We start from the raw sequence: 25,897 nt of genomic DNA, 5'->3' as shown, positions 1-25,897 counted from the left end.
TAGTCCTTCCTACCATTTTTCCTACCAAAGTGGACCACCTCACACTTGCCAACATTAAATTCCATTTGCCATTTCCTGGCCCATTCGCCCAGCCTATCTAGATCCTTCTGCAGACTCTCCACACCCTCCGCACAATTTGCCGTTCCCCCAATCTTGGTGTCATCAGCAAATTTCGACACTCTACACTCGGTTCCCTCCTCCAGATCATCTATATAAATGGTAAAAAGCTGAGGCCCCAGCACCGACCCCTGGGGCACTCCACTAGTCACCATCCGCCAATCCGAATAGCACCCGTTGACCCCCACTCTCTGTCTCCTATTTGACAACCAATCTTCTATCCACGCTAACACCTTACCCCCAACTCCATGTCCCTCGACCTTCTGCAATAACCTCTTGTGAGGCACTTTGTCAAACGCTTTCTGAAAATCTAGAAAGACCACATCCACCGGCTCTCCTCTATCCACTGCCCTAGACACATCCTCATAGACCTCCAGTAAATTTGTCAGACACGACTTCCCTTTAATGAAACCGTGCTGCGTCTGCTCTATCAAGCAATTCCCTTCAAGATGCCTCGCAATTTCCTCCTTGATGACAGATTCTAACATTTTACCTACCACAGATGTTAAACTAACCGGCCTATAATTCCCCGCCTTTTGCCTGGCACCCTTCTTAAACAACGGCGTAACATTAGCCGTTTTCCAATCATCCGGCACTTCCCCGGAATCCAGCGACGTTTGGAAAATAACCACCAAGGCATCCACTATCACCTCCGCCATTTCTTTCAGAACCCTCGGATGCATTCCATCTGGTCCTGGGGACTTGTCCACAATCAGCCCCTCCAGTCTGTCGAGCACCGCCTTTCTAGTAACAGTAATGTCATTAAGACCCTCCAGTCCTACCACCTTTCTATCGCTAACACCCGGCAAATTATTCACGTCCTCCTCCGTGAAGACAGAAACAAAAAAATTATTCAATATCTTAGCCATATCCCCATCCCCTACCACTAGGTCCCCTTTCTCATCCTCTAAAGGACCAACATTCACCCTAGCCAGCCTCTTCCTTTTTATATATTTATAAAAACTCTTGCTATCCTTTTTTATATTAAGCGCTAGCCCAGCTTCATAGTTTCTCCTACCCTTCCTTATCAACTTCTTTGTCAATCTTTGTTGACATTTAAACCTCTCCCAATCCTCTTCTCGCCCACTACTCTTAGCTACTCTAAATTCCTCCGCTTTTAGTTTAACACTTTCCTTCACCTCCTTTGTTATCCACGGCTTATTACCTCTCTTCCTACTATCCTTTTTGACCATCGGAATAAATTTCCGTTGAGCACCAAGAAAGATCTCCTTAAAGATCCTCCACTGCTCCTTAACAGACCCTCCCTCCAACACGCTCTCCCAGTCCACATTCGCCAATTCTTCTCTCATCCTACCGTATTTCCCTCTATTCAAACAAAGGACACGTGTCCGGGAACCCACTTTCTCCTCCTCCATCTGCACCAGAAACTCCACCATACAATGATCACTCTCCCCAAGAGGATCCTTCACCACAAGGTCCCTAATTCTACCCGCCTCATTACATAGCACCAGATCCAAGATGGCTCGCTCCCTCGTCGGCTCCAACACACACTGTTTGAGGAAACTATCCCGGCAGCATTCCAAGAACTCTTCCTCGAGCCCCCCACGTCCAACATGGGTCGACCAATCAATATGCAGATTGAAATCCCCCATAACTACGGCCGTCCCATTCTTGCACGCCGCACTTATTTGCGCGTTAACAGCCCTCCCCATCTCCAGATCATTATTCGGGGGCCTATAGACGACACCCACCAGCGTCTTCCTCCCTTTGCTGTTCCTAATCTCCACCCACAACGATTCCACCCTCTGCTCCTTGGCTCCAATATCATCCCTTGCTATCACCGTGATGCTATCCTTAATCAGCATAGCTACGCCCCCCCCTTTTCCCTCCTGTCTATCCTTCCTAAACACTTGATAGCCCTGTACATTCAGCTCCCAGTCCCTGTCACCCTGCAGCCACGTCTCTGTAATGGCCACCAGATCGTATCCATTTGTGTCGATCTGCGCCATCAGCTCATCCACTTTATTCCGAATGCTTCGTGCATTCAGATGAAGTGCTTTCATCCCAGCCTTCACCTGGACCCTATTTGTCGCAACGCCACCAACTATACTCACGCCCCCTACTCCCTCTATTATTGGGACATCCTCGGCCTCTTCCCTTACATGTACACTCTCCTTAACTTTAGACCTCGTAAGGTCACCTACCCTCACACCCTCCCCCCCACTAATTAGTTTAAAGCCCTGTCTACAGTCCTCTTTACTCGATTCGCCAACACTCTGGTCCCAGCACGGTTCAGACCAACCCCATCCCTCCCGAACAGGTCCCACCTACCCCAATACTGGTGCCAATGCCCCATAAATTCAAACCCATTCCTCCCACACCAATCCCTGAGCCACCCATTCACTTCCTTAATCCTGTCAACCCTACGCCCATCTGCACACGGTTCAGGCAGTAGCCCAGAGATAACCACCTTGTCGGTTCTACTTTTTAATTCCATTCCAAGCTTTTCATACTCCCTCCCCAGATCCTCAGTCTGCATTTTGCTTACGTCGCCGGCACCCACATGTACCACAACGACCGGATTCTCACCCTCCCACTCCAGGTTCCTCTTCAGCCCAGCTGCGACATCCCGTACCCGAGCACCAGGCAGACAACACACCCTTCTGTGCACTTTGTCATTGTGACAAAGGACAGTGTCAATACCCTTCACCCCACTATCCCCAATAACTACTACGTTCCTTTTCCTTTTCTCTTTGCCTATGTCCTGCTGCAGCATTGTACCGTGTGCAGCTTGCTCACCAACCTCACCTGCCTCGTTCTCGTCCAACTTGGAAGCAAGAACCTCAAACCTGTTATGCAGATTAAGAGGCTGAGGCCTCCGCTCCTCACCCCCCTTCCTCTTCCCAGTAGCCCCCTCTTGTCCCTGACCCTTAGAGTTAGCCAGTCTAGGGGGGGTGGATGTCACTTGCACCCCATTGACATTGGCACCCTCTCTCCCCTTGATGAGCCTCAGTGTCTGTAGCTCAGAGGCCAGCTCATTTACCCTGAGCTGGAGCTCCTCCAGCAACCTGCACTTACTGCAGACATGGTCACTGGGATGAACACTAGGGTCCACCAGTTCCCACATCATACAGAAACCACACATCACATGCCCTTCCATTATTTACTGTAGTAGTTTTGAAAAAATTTTTTTTTGTTTGTTTTTTTTGTTTTTTTTTGTTTTTTTTTGTTTTTCAAACGAACTCACCTGGCCTTTCTTCCCTCAAGCCCTTTTTGATATTAAGCCCTAGTAGCTCACTCTGCTTCCCTCTCACTTCGCTGCCCGCTCAGACGCTGCCCGCTGTCTACACCAGGCCTCCTTTTAAACCTGGCGCTGATTTAAATCTGATGAACCACAACTGCCTGCTAACCACTCCCTCAGAATTCTTAAAGCAGTAAATACAATAAATAAATGCTTTAAACAGTTCTACAAAGAACAAAGTGCTTTAAACTTATTTTAAACTGGTTTTTAACAGGTAAAATCTTAGCTGTCTCTCTGCTCCTTCACTCATCTGCTCCAGCAAACAATGGAAGGCAAGTGTTGGGGGGGGAGGCAGCAGAAATATGTGGTGTTAAGGGGTTAAGGCCTGGATGGGATTGTTGTCAGTGCAAGCTCAATGGGCTGAATGGCCTCTTCCTGCACTACCAGGATCCAATGATCCTAGCTGTGGGAAATGGGTATTTTTGTCTGCGGCCGGGGGTTCAGCTATGCTGCCAAGGCAGGATAAGAGCTGCCATAACTCAGGGGTAACTGACATGATTCAGAATGAGAATGAAAAACACAAAGCAAAAGCCACTGTAATTTTCATAGATCCCAAAACACTGGTTAAAATCCCTGGAGACCCATGTAATAAAAATAAAAGACTTATTCAATTACCAAAAATCACTCGCCCTGTAGATGCAGGTGTACGTGTGACATGTTCTGTTGTATTACTATTATGGCTGTCATGTAATATACCTTCTGTTCTTTGATGTTCTAAGACATTTTCCACTCAATCAGCACTCTTGCTAAAAACCACTAAAGCAGCTCTTAATCTAATTATTCATATGCCCAAATATAAAACAACTTGCTCTCCTGGAGATTCACCAGAATTAAATAAAACTCACATTCTATTCCCAACCCACCTCCCTCATTACACAATTACTAAAGTTATTCCATACGATATATGCATTTACAAAGGGATACTTACTTTAAATAGTATTTTATCCCAGAGCGCTTGATGGACAATGAGTCACTTATATGGTAATAACAGAAAAATGCTGCACATATTCACACCTTCTGCTGAAAGTTTATTTATCACAAGTAGGCTTTTATTAACACTGCAATGAAGTTACTGTGAAAATCCTCTAGTCGCCACACTCTGGCATCTGTTCGGGTACACTGAGGGAGAAATTAACATGGCCAATGCACCTAACCAGCACATCTTTCGGAATGTGGGGGGAAGCCGAAGCACCCGGAGGAAACCCACCCAGACATGGGGAGAACATGCAGACTCCATATAGACAGTGACCCAAGGTGGAAATTGAACCTGGGTCCCTGGCGCTGTGAGGCAGCAGTGCTAACCAATTATGCCACCTTGCTGTGTCCCCTTGTCCTTTGTTCTGTCCCACTTGGCCTCCAAGATCCACCCCCCCACCTCTCAGGCTCCTCGCTCCTACCCCATCCAACACCCCGGACATACTTGGGCCTGGGCGCCATGTTTTCCTGGGGTCTACTTGCAGTCCCAACAGCGCCCACTGTTTAGTTCTGGTGCTGCTGGCCAATCAGATTGCTGCTCCTCCAAACACACTTCTCCCATGCTGCTGCTCCCATCCCTCCAATCGCAGGCTCCCTCCCTCCCGCCCTCTCTGCTCCTCCAATCATCAATTCTGGTCATCGGCGGAACTGGAGCCATTACCCTGGACAATGACCCATTGTATGTCACCGTGCCGCCCATCAACCTCGAGTATTAACCTTTACCTTCCTCTCTCCATGGATGCTGCCTGACCTGCTGAGTGTTTCTGGAATCTATTTCAAGATCTCTGACAATGTTTTCCATTCCGTCCCTTTCGGTCCAATCTTTGAAGGACCCTGTGAAAGAATTTTAGGGTTGCTTCAGTCCCCAGCCTCAACATTGCCTCAGCATGGCGTTGGGTTGCCTCACCATTTTAACTCCATGGAATGGCGCCGCTGAGTTATTTTCATTGTGTGTAGGAAGCAGGGCCCGATGCTCATGTAGGTAATGGGAGTTGATTTTCCTTTTATGCAACCTCTCTTGGGATTGATGCCTCCAATTCTCAAATAGGTGTCGAATTAAATATTGATTGTTCTTTTGCATCACGTGCTCATAAACACAACACTGTAGGCAGGAATGAGACAGAAACTCGATTCATCAGGTATTGCACAGTGAGAACCTTATTTGATGTACACACACACACACACCCCATTGCCCATCACTGCCTCGCTTCACCTTGTGTGCAATGTGTAAACAAAGCCATTTTTGGCAGGGCACAGAGTACTTCTGCGGCATTCAGTTCACGAATACATCATGCAAATAAAGCAACACAGCACTCTCCCTTGCAACCAAATTGTAATGGATTATAACAGTGCGTTTCAGTAAATTTGTACATGATCTGCTTCACGGTATTCTTTATTAGAATCCAATAAGTTGTTCAGGATCAGCCACTCCCAGAAACAACCATCTCATGCTGGGGTTTGTTACTGCCTGGGAAATGAGAGAGATCTCTCATGATAACCTGATATTACAAAATAAGGACAAATTGCAAATCAGAGCAGCACCGAGCGTAGATACGGGGTGATGGAAAGCTGGCGATGCTTGGCGGCACCTACCCGCTCACTTAGCTCATCTTCCCTCCCACTGTTTCTAACTTTGATCGCATCACTGTGCAGAGGTTGGAGCTGTAACTAGGATTGTTATTTTAACAGGTAGCTATTTGACGGAGAGGGTGTAATGATATCATTACGCAGCAGGTCACTTCAGCGGTTATTAAACATTAAGGTTGAATGGTTTCTTGAAACTCCCTGAAATCCAATCTGTGCGAAGCTCCTTCGTCCCCAAACTAATCAACTTCATGACTTTTGTTGCGTTTACAAGTCCCCTCTCAGCATTACTTCACCTGAGTGCACAACCCCCTCTGATTTGAACATCTCCTACAGAGGACCCTCCACCATTCTTCTCCTACAACTGCCCCAGAGACCCCTTATTTTTCAGAGAGTGAAACCCATTCCCTGCCATCAAACAGTCTTGTTAAGAACTAATCTTCAGTTAACAGATAATTGACCAACTCTATTTAAAGGATTTTCCCACCCCACCCACCGTGGGAATCGTAGCAAGCGGGACACGGACCATGCGAAGGTCCATTGACCTCGGCGGGACTTTCCAGTCGTGGGGCGAGTGTGGCTGGAAACGGAAATTCCCGCCCAAAGTGATTAACTCTGAATCAGCGACCCGCTCTAGATATCTGCTCCATCTGACTTGAATTATTCTTTATCTATCTTGGAGCCATAAGGGTATACAGCACAGAAAAAGGCCCTTCGGCCCATCGCGTCTGTGCCAGTTGAGAACAACCACTTAACTATTCTAATCCAACTTTTAAAATTTTTTATTTATTTTAGTTTTTATTGTCACAAGTAGGCTCACATTAACATTGCAATGAAGTTATTGCGAAAATCACCTAGTCACCTGTTCAGGTACACTGAGGGAGAATTTAGCATGGTCAGTGCATTTAACCAGCATGTCTTTCTGACTGTGGGAGTAAAACTGGAGCACCCGGAGGAGAGCTACGCAGACACAGATAGAATATGCAGACTCTGCACAGACAGTGACCCAAGCTAGGAATCGAACCGGGCACTGTCTAAATGGATTTTGCACATTCTTCCCATGTCTTTGTGGGTTTCCTCTGGGTGCTCCGGTTTCCTCCCACACTCCAAAGATGTGCAGGTTAGGTGATTGGCCATGCTAAATTGCCTTAGTGTCTAGAAATTTGTAGGGTAGGAGGGTTAATGGGGTAAAAATGTAGGATTATGGGGATAGGGCCGGAGTAAGGTATTCTGTCTGGAGAGTTGGTGCAGATTCGATGGGCTAAATGGCCTCCTTCTGCACAGTAGGATTCTATGATTGTGACTTTGTATGATACAATTTGGCAGTAGATTAGAGGTATATTGGTGCAACACTGCAAAAACATCTCCTTATTTGTTTATTTGTATGGATTAGTTTTGGAGCTATGGATTGGGAAATCCTTCTATAGTTCCAGTTGAGAGCATGTTTTCCCCTTGTTTTAGTCTGGAATCTCTATGTAGTCCCAAGAGACATCTTCAGTGAATTATAACCAGGCTTTTGAGGACCAATCTTTGAAAAGTGTGCCATCAATCTCTTACCTGACAGGGATTTAATGAGGACGTGAATGCCAACCAGTGAGAGTCTAAGCTTACCTAGCTAGTAGTTCAAAACTGTCAGGAATAACACATTTGGAGCACGTGTGAGAAAACAAACACACAAAGGAGCTTTGCGGTAGTGTATGGGGGATGTCACATTAGCAGCACTGCCTCTGTTGGTCTTCCATAATGGATAATTTCCGCCCTCATTTGAATGGCCATTTTCATCACACTGTCAAGGTTGGTTGTGGAATATTGATTAAGGCCTGTCCACAGCTCATTGTAAAATCCTGAATGTTTGTCTCACCACATTAAATGTGCTGTATACCATCAAAGTTGAGTGAGGAACTGGCAAAGATGAATGGGCTCCATCAGTAAAATATACTAAGAAACAGAATTAATTGCGAAATCGGGAATGACTCAATTTCTGATTCAAATCAGACAGCCTGAGAAGTTTGACTGCACAATTGGCATTGTATGTGGAATGCAGAAAACCAACCAGTTTATTGTAAAGTTATGGTACAAGTTAAATCTCTGAGGTCAGGTATCTTGGTTTCCAACCATGGTATTTTAGCAACATACAAGGTGTAAGCTGTTAATGTACGGCAACATACAAAAGGTTGTGAATGTAGCCCAATCCATCACACAAACCAGCTTCCCAACCATTGACTCTACATTTCCCACTGCCTTGGAAAAGCAGCCAGCATAATTAAGGACCCCATGCACCCGGGACATTCTCTCTTCCAGCTCTTCCTTTGGGAAAAAAGTACAAAAATCTTGCGTCACGTACCAACCAACGCAAGTACAGCTTCTTCCCTGCTGCCGTCAGACTTTTGAATGGACCTACCTCACTTTAAGTTGATCTTTCTCTACACCCTAGCTATGACTGTAACGCTACATTCTGCACTCTCTCGTTTCCTTTTCTAAGAACAGTATGTTTTGTCTCTATAGTGCGCAAGAAACAATATTTTTCACTATTTAATACATGTGACAATAATAAATCAAATCAAATCAAACATCGAAAGGTCCCTGACTGACATTCATGTATGGTCTTCCTCCAGATTATTACTGCATTCTCAGCAGGGTAATCAGACGTAAGGCGATGCCCAGTTTAAGGGATTGGTACACTTGGAGTGCTCTCCTTTTGCTCTTTGAGTTGTGTCATAGTTACTTGGGGCCTTGCTTTAATAGCACAGTTCACCCATTTTAAAATTTGATTTGATTTATTATTGTCACATGTATTGGGATACAGTGAAAAGTATTGTTTCTTGCGCGCTATACAGACAAAGCATACCGTTCATAGAGTACATACGCAAGAAGGAAAGGAGAGAGTGCATAATGTAGCATTATAGTCATAGCTAGGGTGTAGAGAAAGATCAGCTTAATATATAGCAGGTCGATTTAAAAGTCTGATGACAGCAGGGAAGAAGCTATTTCTTCAGTTGGTTGGTACGTGACCTCAGAGTTTTATATCTTTTTCCCAATGGAAGGAGGTGGAAGAGATTATATCCGGAGTGTGTGGGGTCCTTGATTATGCTGGCAGCTTTCCTAAGGCAGCGGGAAGTGTGGACAGTGTCATTGGATGGGAGGCTGGTTTGAGTGATGGATTGGGCTATGTTCACGACCCTTTGTAGTTTCTTGCAGTCTTGGTCAGAGCAGAAGGTATACCAAGCTGTGATACATCCGGAAAGGATGCTTTCTGTGGTGCATTTATAAAAGTTGATGAGAGTTGTAGCGGACATGCTGAATTTCGTTAGTCTCCTGAGAAAGTGGAAGCGTTGTGTGCATCCCAAGTGCACCCACCAACGGGAATACTGGAGTGTTTCCCACTGCCTTTAGTAGCGCCTGTCAGGTGGAATTCTCCTACCTTTAGCATTTAAAAATATTCATAGAGTGAAACCCCATCGACCAGTCCAGCTTTACAGAGATTGGGAGCACTGTTTCTAAAGGACGCCCTGATCTTAGTGCTGAGGGACAGGCCACCCTCTCCCTCACAACAGACATGGCAACCCCCACTGACAAGGCAGGGGTTGACAAGGTGTAATAACTAAGGAAGCCTGACTGGAAAGCAATGGTATTTATTATTGAACACAAATAAAGCTATTACTCCGTGATGTACATGCATAAGCCCCAATTTTCTTTTCATTTAAACAATCCATCCAAATACATTGCAATTCAAATACATTTCACAATGATTCAAATAACAAGCTGATATAATTACAACAGCAAGCATACCTTCCTTGATACAGCAGTAAACAACCTCCCTTCTGATGAAAATGGAGTCCATTGTAACTTACATTTTCCGTTGCCTTTTGGGGTCTCGCCTTCTAGGACACACGAGTCCCAACCTGAACAGCAGTTTTCAAACAAGTCCCATCCGGGGCGATGGGTTTTGCAGACCCTTCACGGTGTTTGCCTTATAAAGGGCTCAGACGACAAGTTCCACCAGGGCAGGCCATTGCCCGTTATCAAGGGAACTTTTATTCAATGAGTCCCACAGGGCGGTACAGTGGCATAGTGGTTAGCACTGCTGCCTCACAGTGTCATGGACCTAATTCGATTCTTGGCTTGGGTGACTGTCTGTGCAGAGTATGCACATACTCCCTGTGTCTGCGTGGGTTTGCTCCAGTTTCCTCCCACTGTCTGAAAGACGTGTTGGTTAGGCACATTGGCCATGCTAAATTCTCCCTCAGTGTATCCGAACAGGTGGCGGAATGTGGCAACTAGGGGATTTTCACAGTAATTGCACTGCGGTGTTAATGTAAGCCTACTTGTGACACTAATGAATAAATGTAACTTAGAGATTCCCCATGGAAAATACACACAGTGGGAAGCAGTCCTAACCTTCAGCACAGAGGGACAACCTCCCCACCATCGCTGAAAGAACGGGTCACTGCCCCCTCCCCCCACCCTCCTCCCCACGCACACCATGCAGTCATGACAGTGATCTGATACTACACCCCCCCAGCCAGCAGCCTCACCACTCCTCCCCCCCAACACACAGGAGAAACACTCCGAGATGGGGTTGCCTCCGACCCCACCCCCTTTCAGCCCCCCATCTTCAGGCCCTGCTGCTTGTCAGTGCCAACCTTGCTCTGCCCCCAGCACCCTAACAGTGATACGCTGACCTGGCGCCCTGGGGAGGAGGGTGTTGGCAGAGAGGTGAGTGCTGTGCCCATGTGCTCCTCTGCTGCTGTCGGGCTGTAGAGGGAGTCTTCCCCCGGGGAGCTGACCATTGGGTGGGTTCAAGCTGAGGGACAAGGGTTTGACCTTGGGGGTCTCCCCAGGATGGTGGTCTTTTCCTTGTTGCTCTGGGGAATATGATTTTCACTCTCAGGATGGTGATTTCAGACACCATTCTGGTAAAGATAATCATTATTGTTTCTGTCCTTTAAACCTTTGAAGTGCCCTGGTCACTTTGATAACCATGTCCCATGGATAACTGGAAGCCTGCAGAATTACCACAGCATTCCATTCCACAGCAGGGATTGGCCCTGGTTCATGCCACAAACTTCAGGTGTTAAATGACCTCTTTAAAGTACTCTTATAGAGAGCACCCATCAGTTTTACCAGGGTGATCCCCTTGATTTCTCTCATAGGGCCCAGTTGCTCTGAAACTTTTTTGAAGTGCTTTGATGGACAATGTCTACGGTTGCCAACCCTCCAGGACTTTGTGGAGCCTCCAGGAATTAAAGATTAACGTAGTAAAATATCCCAAAGTGTTCCACAGGATCACTATCAAAAAATAATCAACACCGAACCACATAAAGGAGATTTTGGAATAGCTTGGTCAGGAGCTAGGTTTTAAGGAACACCTTAGAAGGTGGAGTGAGAATGAGAGAGGCGGAGAGGTATCGAGGTATTAGGGTGGAAATCTGGTCAGCAACCAACCTCCCCCCCCCCCCCACCCCAGGTCCCCCTGCACACACACGGGACATTAACATGAACATTGAACAATGACTGAATGCATAAAACACAACGTTGTCTCCCCCTCCAAAAAAGAAATGTTTCTAACTCTGCTGTAACTAACAATGCATGCCAACCATAAGATGTGGACAAACACACTTAGCTCTTTAATGATGATACACACATGAGTAAAGTGAACCCAATATAACGTGAAATATTTTACAAATAAAAGTTTAAAAAAAACCCATGCCACTGATGTGCTCTCAGTTAGTCAGATGCTCATGGCAATGGAGTTGGCCAGGGAAACTGTGGCCATGTTACAGTTATTGTCTTTGTTCAGGAAGCTGTTTTATAGCCTGCCCATACTCGCCATTTGCCAGCTGACGGCGCGTTTCATCACTATAACCTTCCTTCATTACGTGATTGTTTCCAGTCCCCTGCTGTCACCATCATCGGGAACGGCACGCCCCAATTAATATTTACCCAGAATCTGAGGCACTAACATTGGGTTGAAGCCTTGTAAAATTTGCTCCATGTTAATTTATTAAATTTAGATGTAAATTTAATGGAGGGACAGGTCTTCGTGGGTGAGTAGCTTTATTATGGGCAGCATAGTGGCACGGTGGCACGGTTAGCACTGCGCTCAGTGCCAGGGATCTGGGTTCAATTCCGGTCTCGGGTGCCTGGCTGTGCAAAGTCTGCACATTGTCCCCGTGTCTGCGTGGATCTCCTCCGGGCACTTCAGTTGCCTTCCATAGTCCGAAAGACCTGCCGGTTAAGTGCATTGGCAATGCTAAATTCTCCCCCAGTGTACCTTAACAGGCGCCGGAGTTTGGCAACTAGGGGATTTTCACAGTAACTTTTTTGTAGTGTTAATGTAAGCCTACTTGTGACTAATAAATAAACTTCAAACTTTTTAGGTAGATTGGCCAGGCTAAATTGCCTCTTAGCACCAGGGGGATTAGCAGAGTAAATATACGCGGTTACGGGGATAGGGCCTGGGTGGTATTGTGGTCGATACAGACGCAATGGGCAGAATGACATTCTTCTGCACTGTAGGGGATTCTGTGATTCAAAGTCCTTCTGCTGAAAATACCTCTTCTTTTTAAAAGGCATAGAAACAGATCAGAAATGTATTTGATACCTTGGTTAAAAATACCAATTTTATTACAAACATAGAGCCAGTCCTTGCTTGGCTGCTCCAGAGCTTTGACTGATGGAGGATATCATTGTATACCTTGGAGTCGCTCCAGGGGAAAGAAGGGAGGCAGCTATATTAGACTGAGATGAGAGTCAGTGAGCAGACATAGAGAATCACACTCTTAACATCTCAGTGGGGTTCAATCAGCCAGGCATGGCCACTCCGCCAACATCTGTTTCCCTAGAATGCTACCTTCCAAAATAAACTCACTCTTGTAACGATGCAATTGCTTGACTGAGAAATAGCTTAGCTCTGATCGGAAGGTTTAAGCAATTAGAAAGCACTTGGACTTGAATCCAATTAAGAAACTGCCTTCTAATGCTTTCGAAAGTTCCTAATTTTTTCCAATTGCTGTCTTTGTCTGCCAACTATACACTTTAGCAAGCACTATTTTCTCGGCACTATATAGGGCATTGCTTACTTGTAGATTCTGCTGACTGGTTAGATGAACTATTATTTAATAAAAGGTTGTGATCTGCTTTTAGCTAACTGAGCAATTGCAGATTGAAACACTCCTGAATTGTCCAGCTCCATCATTATAAGTGGTACTGGAGTGCTTTTATTGTTCATCTTTCTATGTGGCCCCTGTGACATAGAGGCATCCCAAACAAAGGCACAAGGTTAAGTGCATCTGCGGCTATTTGCGTGGGAAGCAGAAATTTAACTATTGCCATTTCTCAGCAGTTATTGTAGTTTATTGTTGAAAATACAGACCAGCGTACCTGACCGTTCCAGAGCAGGATTACTACATTCAGCTTGGCCCCTGATGTTTTTGCAGGAGGACTCACCCTTGAAATAGACACGCAGGGCCTGATTTTTACCATTTTGATTCTAAGTGCTGAATCTGGGAGTGTTTCAGATCCGACTTGTAAACCCTGTTCTCCGGCGCCCCCATACGCACTCTGCCTGAAAAGAAACCCAGCGATTCTGAATCGTGCCGCAGGAGCCTGTGGGTGGGGTTTATCGTACCCGAGACGCTGCAGCTACGATCGGAGCCACCAACTGCATATGCGCGGTAAAAAAAAATTTGAAAAGTGCACCCCTGCCACATCGCAGTGGCCCCTGCAGACATTGCCCCAACCCCCACAACATAAATGTCCTCCTTATCCATCCACCACCCCCCCCCCGCCCCCCGGCTGCCCAGACCACTCGTGGACCTCTGCCCCACTTGCCCGCAGAGTGGCAGCGGAACCCCCCCGTCCCCCAGCCCTGGCCTGGCCCGCCTCTCTCTCCACCCCCACCACCAGAGATACATCTGGCCCTCCTCTTCCCTTCCCCCACTAGAAAACAATCTGGTCCTCCCTCCTCCTCCTCCGTACCCACCCACCACCGATCTGAGATAGAGAGCCACCAGAAGCTTACCTCCTCAGATGCTGGAATGCCTGGAACAGATCTTTGCCGAGAATGCCCGTTTTGCGCCGAATCTGGACGGGCAAACATGGTGGTAAAAGGGGAAGTGCTGGTAAGATTGGGCATCCAGCTCATTAAGTCAATTTAAATGCATGCAAATGCAGCCATTTTAGCTGCTTGGTAAAGGGGGAACGGGCGTGGAGATGGATGCAGGTCGTCCTACGTGCCTGACGCCTGACTTTATCAAGTTTCACTCCTGAAAATGGGCGCAACTTGTTGGTAAAATCAGGCCTGCAAAGGTTCTGCCGAATTTAATGGCTGGCATTTACTATCATTTTGTAAAGTTCTGTTTCCTGCCAGAGTGACAGATCAGCTGGCCATCGGGCCAGGATGTTAGTGGCAGCAAGTTGCAGCCAGGAACCATTGGGGACAGCACAGGTTAATGGCGGAGTGTCAAACCAGCCGTAGAGAGGTAGGGGAGGCAAGAGGCAAGGTGGGTTGGCTATGTGTGTCGAACTGGCAGTCAGGGCAGAGGGAGGAAACAGTGAGACAGCACGAATCTGTGAGAGGGATCGTGAAGCTAGGAATCAGGAGACAGGTGATTGTCGTCAACATCATGGATTGGGTCAACTCATTGTCATGGAAGGTTTTGCTTGAGGGGTCAAGAAGGTGGAAGCGCTACAGGGCCGTGAGCAGTGTTACTGCTGAATCTAGCTGTCACTGCCTCTCTTTAGCTATGGGATTCCCCAGGAAACCTGTGCAGGAGGGGTTAGAGTCAAATTTGGTGCAAGAAATTACGATTTGAGAATTACGATTTGGGACCTGCCTCTGTTGTGTGAACTCTTCAGATGCCTCAAAAGCCATTGGAAGCAACCTTGCAGGCTCTACAATCTGCTGGGTGGAATTAGTTACCGACATTAGAGAAGGAACGACCCTTTAGAATCGAGATGAGGAGAAATTTCTTAGGCCAGAGGGCAGTGAATCTGTGGAATTCATTGCCACAGAAGTGTGGAAATCAGGTCATTTAAGACAGAGATAAATACATTCTTGATCAATAAGGGGATCAAAGGTTATGGGGAAAAGGTGGGACAATGGGGTTGAGAAATTTATCTGATTGAATGGTGGAGCAGGCTCGATGGTCCAAATGGCCTAATAAAAAATCTTATGGCTTTATTAGCTGTGAATCTGGAGGTCAAACATAAACTAGGCTGACATACAAACTCACTACCTCGTCATTGGGGCTTTGTCATCTTCAGTCAAGCATCAAAGCAAGAATGAGTGTTGAGGCAAAAGCTGTCAGGTCCAGTTCTGTCTCATTAAAAACAGCCTCCCTGTCAGTTCATCACCAGTGGCTAGAATGCACACTAGATATGGATGAAGTAAGTGCCACAGACCATCCTGTCCTTCCACGCAAAGAATTGGAATGGTGAGTGGGGAAAATGTAGAGCTTAAATATGGTAGAGAATGGATTAACAATAACAAACAGCCAAACTATAGGTATTCGAAGAACAAAGAAAATTACAGTGCAGGAAGAGGCCCTTTGGCCCTCCAAGCCTGCACCAACTGAACTAAAACCCCCTACCCTTCCAGGGACCATATCCCTCTATTCCCATCCTATTCATGTATTTGTCAAGATGCTCCTTAAAAGTCACTGTAGTATCCGCTTCCACTACCTCCCCGGCAGCGAGGTCCAGGCACCACCCTCTGTGTAAAATCCTTGCCTTGTATGTTTCCTTTAAACCTTGCCCCTCGCACCTTAAACCTATGCCCCCTAGTAATTGACTCTTGCACCCCGGGAAAAAGCTTCTGACTATCCACTCTGTCCATGTCCCTCATAATCTTGTAGACTTCTATTGGGTCACCCGTCAACCTCCATTGTTCCAGTGAGAACAAATCAAGTTTCTCCAATCTTTCCTCAGTTAATGCCCTCCATACCAGGCAACATCCTGGTCAATCTTTTCTGTACCCTCTCCAAAGCTTCCACATCCTCCTGGCAGTGTGGCGACCAGAATTGAACACTATATTCCAGTGTGGCCTAAGGTTCTATAAAGCTGCAACATGACTTGCCAAATTTTAAACTCAATGCCCCAAAGATGAGCCTAACTCAGAAGTAATTTTTAAAACGTCCTATTCATACAACACTTGCATGAAAATGTGAATAGTTCCCCCAACTTCGAAAAACTACAATAAGAACTAAGGTAGTCAGTTCCAAAGTTATTCGGCTCCACTTTACACAGGGTGGCTGCTAAACAGATACTACCCGCCTTCATATTGACAGACCTTCATACACGAAGAGCACTAGCTATTTTTTCATGAGGTAATGTTGGAGATAAATAGCACGGTTCAGAGTGGATACGGCAAACCAAAGATCAGTTTTGAAAAACACCCTCGCATCCAAAGTACAAAAAAGAACTAACATGTTAACAATGAATCCAACCAGAACCTGCCTTTTGATAAATGTGCACAGGTACAGATTTACTAAGTGTTACTTAAGACGGTGTACAGTGAGTGACTCAGTTAAGGGCAGCACAGTGGCACTGCTGCCTTACAGCGCCAGAGACCTGGGTTTGATTTCTGGTTTGGGTCACTGCTTGGAGTCTGCACGTTCTTCTCGAGTCTGTGCAGGCTTCCTCTGTGTGCTCCCGTTTCCTTCCACAGTCCAAAGATGTGCTGGTTAGGTTGATTGGCCAAGCTAAATTGTCTCTTAGTGTCCCAAGATGTGTAGGCTGATTTGATCTACTATTGTTACATGCATTGTGATACAGTGAAAAGTATTGTTTCTTGTGTGCTATACTGACAAAGCATACCATTCATAGAGTACATAAGGGAAAAGGAAAAATAAAGTTTATTTATTAGTCACAAGTAAGGCCTGCATTAACACTGCAATGAAGTTACTGTGAAATTCCCTGTGAAAGGAGAGGCTGCAGAATGTAGGGTTACAGTCATAGCTAGAATGTAGAGAAAGATCAACTTAATATAAAATAGGTCCATTCAAATATCTGATGGCATCAGGGAAAAAGCTGTTCTTGAGTCAGTTGGTGCATGATCTCAGACTTTTGTATCTTTTTCCCAACAAAAGAAGGTGGAAGAGAGTATGTGCAGGGTGTGTGGAGTCCTTGGTTACGCTGGCTGCTTTTCCAAGGCAGAATGAAGTGTAGACGGAGTAAATGGATGGGAGGCTGGTTTGCGTGATGGACAGGGCCACATTCACAACCCTTTGTAGGAAGAAGGTGGAAGAGAGTATGTTTAGGGTATGTGGGGTTTGGGGTTGCTGGAATCAGTGGGCTAAATACGTGAGATTATAAGGATTGGGCCTGGATCAGATTCTTTTTCAGTGTGACCTGATGGGCCGAATTGCCTCCTTCTGCACTATAGGGATTCTATGAGTTTAGTACAATTGAACCACATGCACCGAGCTCTGTATTTCTATTTGGGTTTGCAATCTGCACAACTCATGTGGATTTAAAATTCCTTGCATTCCTCAGTGTTAAGAACTCCTACTTTGGTGCATCATTCATTGGTGATATCAGTACAGAAATGTATGTAGAAATTTTTATTTCCGGCACTGTATAGAATAATGGGGCAAAAATCAGAATTTTGAATTAATAAATTATTCTTTCTCTTTGCAGTGTTTATCATGGCTTCTGGACTTCTGGTCTATCCTTTTGGATTGAACTCACCCCTTGTACAGAAATATTGTGGAAATTCCAGCATCTATCACGCGGCGGATTGTCAGATCGGATGGGGCTACATGCTGGCCATCGTTGGTGTCATGCTTGCAGTCTTTCTGCCTTTCTTCTCCAAGTACGCGCCTAAGGAATCCAGTTCACCGACTCCGATACCTACAATCTTATAGTACTTGTTACTGAAAAAGGACAAAAGTACCACTGTTAAAAAAAAAACCAACATCCTGCTTTTTAGACCTTCCGGAATGAACAGAAGATACGAAAGCACTTCTTTAAGCTCTGAAACAGCAAAATAAGGTCAATGTGAGTTAAGTGACCCAAAGTGCATTACATGAAAAGTCTTCCTGATTTCCTCAAAAGTACACCCAAGCTGCCATCGTTAGCAATTTATGCAAAAAAATGCTATAAGGAAATCAGTTACGAAATATGTCCCGTGAGCCATGTCGTTGTTACACTAACTTAATCTCGAACAAATATCTATTCATTCAGGCCACTTGTACCGTCACCTGGATTGGCCACAGTTTCCAGGAGACTTCAAGATTGGATAGCAGTCAGATATAAGAGGGTTCAATTTTATTGAAGTTATGGTGAACAAGTTAAGAGGAACGTGCTCACTGAAGAATCACGGTTACAGAATGGCCACATGGTGTTAACTAGTTCCTGAGGAGGAGACTCCAGCTTATGCTGTTGAGTGCAGCCTTGAAACTAAGAACTGTGGACAGATTAGAAAATAGAGAGCAATTCTTCGATTATAGGGTTCCTTTTTCCAAAATATTCTGCCCGTCAACAGAAGAACAAGCTTTCAACTAGTGTACAAGATTGCCAGGGAACATATTTGGAAACATACTTTTGTGAGGTTAGAATGACAAACGGATATTTAATCAGCAGACAACCAGAACATGCTGGAGATTACAGATAACTCCAGTTTTAAAAGTAAAGCTTAGCTTGTCAAATAACTGGAGATCTTGTCTCATTTTGTTACGTAAGTTCAAAATTTTAATGATGGACCTCACACCGAGACTTATTATCAAATGTTAGCAGATGGGCTTAAAAAGGAACAAACTATAGGACAAGGATTGCATATAGATGTATTCCTAACCAATGTTGGGAGATCAAAACAGTGCTTAGGTTCTCAAAGGGCCTGCGCCACAAGAGCCTTTGGAAGCATTTCATGCAATCCTCTCCCCTAATGGCCAATCAGTATGTTTAAACTTTAAATAGACAACCTCAAAATCAACCTATCTGACCTTCATGTCAGCATAAAACAGGTCAGAACATGCACTACAACCATGATGAAACAAATTCAGAATGGGTAAATACTTCTTATTACCTGATACAATGGTACCCATTTACCATGCAATTACATTTCTTCTTCTTAACTCATTCACTGCACACATTGCCACTTGCTGTGAGAATATGTCCATTCCACACATCTCCAAGAAGCATTGTATCCATCTTGTTGGAGTGTCGGAACCGCAGTGGTAATGTTGCCAGATGGAATTAGCCAATGACCTACAATTTCTTCCCTCTCTACAGATGCCTCTATCTATTACTAGTGTGAGATTTTAAGGTGATGAAGTAATGACAATTTTTAAAGAGATTAAGTTGACTTTACACATAGCATTTTCACAACAAGAGCAGTTAGAAATCTTACTGCTAGTTTTAGATTCCTTGGTGTATCATTGACTTTCAATTACTTGTAGTAGAAGTAATTTATGTTATTATTTTTCATTTAAAATGACTAATGTCTCACCTACTTAAATGGGGGGGGATCATTGATCATCATCAGATTTGTAACATACTATAATCAATTTGTTGTACAATATTCAACAGTGTTGTAATTCTGTTCATTACAGTACCAGATATCCGTGCTCTTCTAAAGCCAAACGGTCTGAATGTTAATGCCACATAGCACTGACCTAATCTTGAACCAAATAAAGCATTAAGCTATCCATTACATCTGTATTGATCGGACGCTAATTAAATTGTCATATTAAGTTTGGAACAGGCACCCCCCCATCTCATGGTTTCTTCATTATATTTTTAAACAGATCTATGAAAGATAGATCATTATAGATAATCTGCCTAAAGATTAATAACACCAGGATGCAGCATTGTTGTAACAAATCTATAAAGCAGCAACATTTAAATGGCTTATTCTTATCACCACTAATGATTAATGTATTTTCCCCAATTTCTGAATGCTAATTGATGGTATTGGACTTTTCACACCAGAAAATTATTTAGCCAGTTTGACTAACAAATTATGATAACAGACTATTTAATGAGATTCACCAAGTTTGCTGTTTCTATCACCAGGATGTTTCCACTAATTTGCAACTAAAATATCAAAAGACAGCCATTTGTCATTTACCCTGTAATGAGATACATTTAATCCTTTAAATTTTGTGTTCTGCGTTAGGATTTGGATTAGGACAGATTAAAAGAATAATTGGAAGCTCCTTGTCTGATGATAAGATATATTCAAATATGATCATTAGTAAAGATTGTAAGTGGAGATAACATCGTTAAAAGTTGAGGGTCTCACATTTGATTTCAGAATTGCATCCATATATTTAAAATCCAAAAGAAAATGGTCATATCGCATGAGTCAATAGAACATAGAATCACAGAATCACTACGGTGCAGAAGGAGGCCCTTCAACCCATTGAATCTGCATCAGTTCTCCAACAGAGCATCTTATCCAGGCCCATCCATCGTTTTGTCTTTATAATCCCACATATGCACCCTGCCCTATTCCTGTAACCCCTACACATTTACCATGGCTAAAGCTCCTAACCTACAGACACTAAGGGGCAATTTAGCATGGCCAATCCACCCAACCCACACACCTTTGGAGTGTGGAAGGAAACTGGAGCACCCAGAGAAACCTACACAGACACAGGGAGAATGTGTGGAGTTGGCACAATCACCTGAGACTGGAATTGAACCCATGTCCCTGGCGCTGTGAGGCAGCAATACCATCGTGCCAATATCAGGTATAAATACTTATTGGTGAAAGAATGTGTGACTAAGATTCCACTGTCCATCTGTTTAGATATTGCATCTGCAAAGGTGATAAATAGCAGTGAAAGTGTTCCCCCTACGTTAACAAGACTCAATGTAACTTTAGATCAACGGAAAGAATGATTGGCTCAGCATCGATTTTGAAAGCAGTTACAATAATCTGTCAGTGGAATCTGATTTCTCCTTGTTTTAAAAATATTTCTCTATTTGTTTTCAGTCCAGCAGATAAAACAAATTCTGAAGTGAATCTACCATTACTAAATTTCTTTCACAAAATGAAATGATCAAACTATTGACCAAACTGGCCACCAAGGCAACATGTAATTCTCAATTCAGACACGACAAGGAGGATTCCCACTTTGTGTAGTCAAATTGCCAGAACATTCCTTCTGGGTAGATTGGCCATGCTAAATTGCCCCTTAGTATCAGAAGGGATTGGCAGGGTAAATACGGGGATAAGATCTGGGTGGGATCGTTGTAAGTGCACACTCGATGGGCTGAATGGCCTCCTTCTGCACTGTAGGGATTGTGTGGCTGGAATTCCGGGGGCGGGCGAGGCTCGGGGAACGGCATTCTCCATTGGCTTTGGGCAGGATCATACGAACCTAGGGTGGATGTGCCGGTAAAATTCCACCTATAGATTCTAAATGTATTTCCACAACACAAATCTTTTCCTCCACTGTCTCCAGAACATGTAGCTTCATTGGCTTGGTCTGCCTTCAGTTCTCAGTGTAGTTTGGCATTAGACCAGCTTGTTTTTATGGTAATATATATATTTCCCATCACTTTTAACATTTTATCCTGCCCACTATTGCCTGATTCTTTAACTAAAACATTGGTTCATAAGTTCCTAGCGGCTGATCCCAGAGTTATCAGCTTTCTCTTGAATTGAATGTTTGAATGCAATTATACAATACTAGTTCTCTATCCGCAGTCCATTCCGAAACAGAGGTCCGGCTTAGCTCCTGCCAGGCACCTCAAGAAGGAGGTCTTGCCGGATGTTGACAAAATCTTGCATGCGATTCACAGGTCAGTGTTAAGACTAAGCTGGGATCCATGGCCACAACTGCAGGGAGTGGTTAATTAAACTGCCAAGTTGTTTAAATGCAAATCTTTTTAAACTGAATGGAAGAGTCCAACATTTTCTTTCAGAGCTGAACTGGAACGCAAAATGGAACAGCTTTCTTTTACTGCCAGCCTCTTCCATTTAAAGCATAGGATTGGTGTTCCAAACCTTGAGGAACAGCAGCATGTTCAACTGTAGGGATGAAACAACTGCAAAATGATTCTATTCCTCTGTCTTACACCATGTTCTGACCAAACCAATGTGTGCCTTTTATTATCTAACAGCAAGAAACGTCAATAAACAAGATAACCAGGTTTCTGACTTAACAGTCCGTACAAATGAAGGATTTGTACATTGTGTACAAAAAGTGTGTGTGTTCTATGTTTGGAATTCTGTTTCAATATTTTTTTGTTTTTCCTTTTCTGTGTGAACTGATTTCTAAATGTTTGGTGTAAAAAGTGGCTGTCCATTTTTCGCAGAAAGTTCTGTAGGTGACCAATAGAATGGTGGTCAAAACCAGTGTTTGCGGATTTCAAAAAGGTTTTGGGCCATGATGAACGTTGCAATTTGTTTCAACAGCTACACTCGTAACTAACTTCCAAAATGAGTGCAGTCAACCTTGAGAATAGCCCTTGTCCTACAACAAACTAAATTGGCAATTTGACCAACAACCTAAGTTATTTGGTGGCTGTTTTGGTAATCTTACAGGGCGATAATGTAGTGCTTCTAAGCCAAAAACCAGATCATAGAATTATAGAATGATAGAAACACTACAGTGCAGAAAGAGGCCATTCAACCCATTGAGACTGTACCGACAACAATCCCACCCAGACCCTATTCTCACAATCCCACGTATTTACCCTGTTAATCCCACTGACACTAAGGGGCAATTTATTATAGCCAATCTACCTAACCCGCACATCTTTAGATATAGATCTAATTTCATCATTTTAAAATATCATCTTGAAATTAAGCTGAGCAAGTAGAACATACATATAGAATTCCTTCTCCATTGTTTTACCAGTGGTGTAACCTATTTAAAAAATAAACAATCTGATACTATAATAACTCCAGGAGTCGGCTGTAAAAGAATGCTGCTTTATTGCACCAAATAAAGTAAGACAAAACCACAAGCCTGTGGTGAACACAACTGGTCACAACCTGGACAATACAACAATGGACCCACTCAGGGGCTTGCTTTGTACAGGGCTCGGTATACGAGCTCCACCTGGTAGTATAATTACCAGTCATCAGGCAGTTCATATTCTATGCCTCCTACAGGGAGGTCAATCAGTGATTGCCCTGCAAGTCCTGGGGATTATCACAAATACTATCATTAAAACTGATGACAAAGCAATTGCATGTGATCATGTGAAGTTTTGCACACTGCTATCTGCTTGTTTTAATATCAATCTCCAAAAAAACTTGTTGAAGAAAGCCAACAGTTCCCTAAAGCCAAGAAGAAAGGTTCTCACTGCCTATTTGTGGGGAGAATGCTTCATGTGTCAATCATAAAATGCTCCAAGCATTTAACTTTGACTACTAGAAAAAGTGATGATTTCTAAATTATTTTAATAACTAAAGTAAGAGTGGCCTGTGTAACATCAGTTTAGTTTAAACAATTTCAGAATTGAAAAAATGATATTAATGTTGCTGCAAACACAATGAGATTAGTATATCTGAATATGCTTTAGCCGTTTACTTTTTATTTCACTGAGGGTGATGTAATCTCTTAGCTATTTTCCCTTTTCATGAGTTTCACTCAAACCACATACCTTTCTCAACTCAGAGGGTCATAAGTTCTATTAAATAGAATAGAAATAGAATCCCTACAGTGCAGAAGGAGGCCATTCAGCCCATCGAGTCTGCACCGGCCACAATTCCATCCAGGCCCTATCCCTGCAACCCCATGTATTTACCCTGCTAATCCCCCCAACACTAAGGGGCAATTTATCATGGCAAATCCACCTACTCTTTTCATCTTTCAGAAAAAAATTCTTCCTCCAGGACCTTGCTGATTCTACTCAGAGAATGGGCGTAACATATATACTGGGATGGTGAGGAGAAGAACAAGAGTGGTCCGAACTGTAAAATAGGCTGAGTTATAAAGAAGGACAACACAATCTCGAACTATACAGTCTAGGGAAAAGATGCTTAGATAAAAAGAACCCAGAATATTATTTCAAATTAGGCTGAGCTGGCAAAACAGTAAGAGAAAGATTAAAGCTGTGAAAGGCAAATTAAAGAGCTATCAGGACTAACAGTTTTGCATCAGTTTTGCATGATTCATGTTTAGGACAATTACCAAGCAGAATAGCAACAATGAAGGAGTTGGACTTGTCAAAATGTCATTGGATGCCCAGATGTTAGTTTACTGGAGGGATAAGTCATCACGGCCTTTATTCTGATGTTGGTCTTTTCTCTCGCTTTCAATGGCATTCTGATGTCCAGTGTAACATGCTATCTTCTGATTTGATTTATTATTTGTCACATGTATTAGTATACATTTAAAAGTATTATTTCTTGCGCATTATACAGACAAAGCATACCGTTCATAGAGAAGGAAAGGAGAGAGTGCAGAATATAGTGTGACAGTCATAGCTAAGGTGTAGAAAAAGATCAACTTAATGCGAGGTAGGTCCATTCAAACATCTAATGGCAGCAGGGAAGAAGCTGTTCTTGAGTCGGTTGGGAAGTGACCTCAGACTTTTGTATCTTTTTCCCGACGGAAGAAGGTGGGAGAGAGAATGTCCGGGTACATGAGGTCTTTGATTATGCTGGTTACTTTTCCGAGGCAGCAGGAAGTGTAGACAGTGTCAGTGGATGGGCAGCTGGTCTGTGTGATGGATTGGGCTTCATTCACAACCTTTTATAGTTTCTTGTGGTCTTGGGCAGAGCAGGAGCCATACCACAAGAAACTATAAAAGATCTAAAACAAGTTGACAGCCACCAAGGAGATCATCTGGGATGTGCAATATTGAATCATTGAGAAAAAAGGTATCGGCTGGAATTTTACCAACTAGAGTCAAGTCCCACCATCATGATGAAATGGGTGATCTGAACCCCATCAGTGGGCAACGGGACCGCAATGACTATTTTATGGCAGCAGCCAATTAAAAGGTTGGCACCAAGACCTCCATCTAATTAATGGTGGTAGCTTGCCTGTCTGAGTTGTCTGCCCAGTCAGAGGACTGGTAGTTTGGCAGCGCTACCAAACAGATATAGCTGATGTTGAGCCTCAGGGAGAAGGAGAGAGAGCACCTCCACACTGAGGTGCCCTCGAAGATTGGGATGAATTTTCTTTTACTGTGCCCAGGCTGGATAGGCAGGCCTTGGAGAATCAGAAGGATAACCCTGCCAGAGTTATCCTCTGCCAGAGGGGACAACCAGTGCCACCAATGCTGAGGACCATGGAATAACCAGGAAGGGGGGCCCCCACTTCCCCCCACAGGCTGGAAAGAACGTCCATGGCAACATTTGAGCTCTGTTGTGATTCATACAATCCTAGAATGGTTGACAGCACAAAAGTTGATCATTGAAGGTCGATTGCAAGAGAAATTCATCTAGTCCTACTACCCTGCAGCCCTGCAAATCCTTTCCTATCAACTGCTTATCCAATTCCTTTGCTAAAAGCATGATTGAATCTGCCTGCACCATCCTCTCAGGTAGCACATTTCACTCGCTCACCCATAATCAGTGCCCTCTGGCTCTTGATCCCTTCACCAGTCGGAACAACTTCTCTCTGCACTTTTGACTAAGTTCATGAACTCATGAAATTGCCATCCCCTGGTCAAGAGAAGCAGGAGAAGGCTACCAGGCCCTTTAAACCTTTCCCTACCATTCAATACGATCGTGGTTGATCTCTGCTGGCCTCTTTCTGTGCCATTTCCCCATAACCCTCTATTCCTCAACTATTTCTCCACCTCCACTTTGAATACGTCGAATGATCCAGCCCCCACCACCCTTTGGGGCAGAGAATTCCAGAGATTCACCGCCCTTTGCGAGAAGAAATTCCTGTGTTTTAAATGAGCAGAGGACTTGCATTACCAGGAGTGACCTGTTTGAGGTGTTCAGGATTATGAGGGGCATGAACAGGGTGGATAGGGAGCAGCTGTTCCCTTTCATTGAGGGGTCAATTACAAGGGGACACAAGTTAAAAGTGAGGGGTG

The 25,897-nt window shown here is 44.2% G+C and overlaps 1 protein-coding gene across 2 annotated transcripts in view; it reads left to right on the top strand.

Moving 5' to 3' along the window:
- Positions 1 to 25,633, top strand: part of lhfpl7 (LHFPL tetraspan subfamily member 7) — a 319,194-nt gene extending 293,561 nt beyond the window's left edge. The window contains exons 3-4 of one of the 2 annotated variants that reach the window (XR_013889296.1): positions 17,579 to 18,617; positions 19,492 to 19,505. Coding sequence is in view for 1 of the 2 variants with exons in the window: in XM_080210867.1 (XP_080066993.1) it covers positions 17,579 to 17,805 (227 nt within the window). In the remaining variant the exon portion in view is untranslated. Of the gene's footprint in view, positions 1 to 17,578 lie in introns of both variants that reach the window. The other variant, XM_080210867.1, reaches the window with a different exon arrangement.
- Positions 25,634 to 25,897: the final 264 nt, after the last annotated feature.

This window comes from Carcharhinus amblyrhynchos, chromosome 23 (assembly GCF_965287045.1).
Source record: "Carcharhinus amblyrhynchos chromosome 23, sCarAmb.v2.hapA, whole genome shotgun sequence".
NCBI lineage: Eukaryota > Metazoa > Chordata > Chondrichthyes > Carcharhiniformes > Carcharhinidae > Carcharhinus > Carcharhinus amblyrhynchos.
The sequence above is the reverse complement of the archived record's forward strand: the minus strand, read 5'-3'. Positions and strand labels throughout refer to the sequence as shown.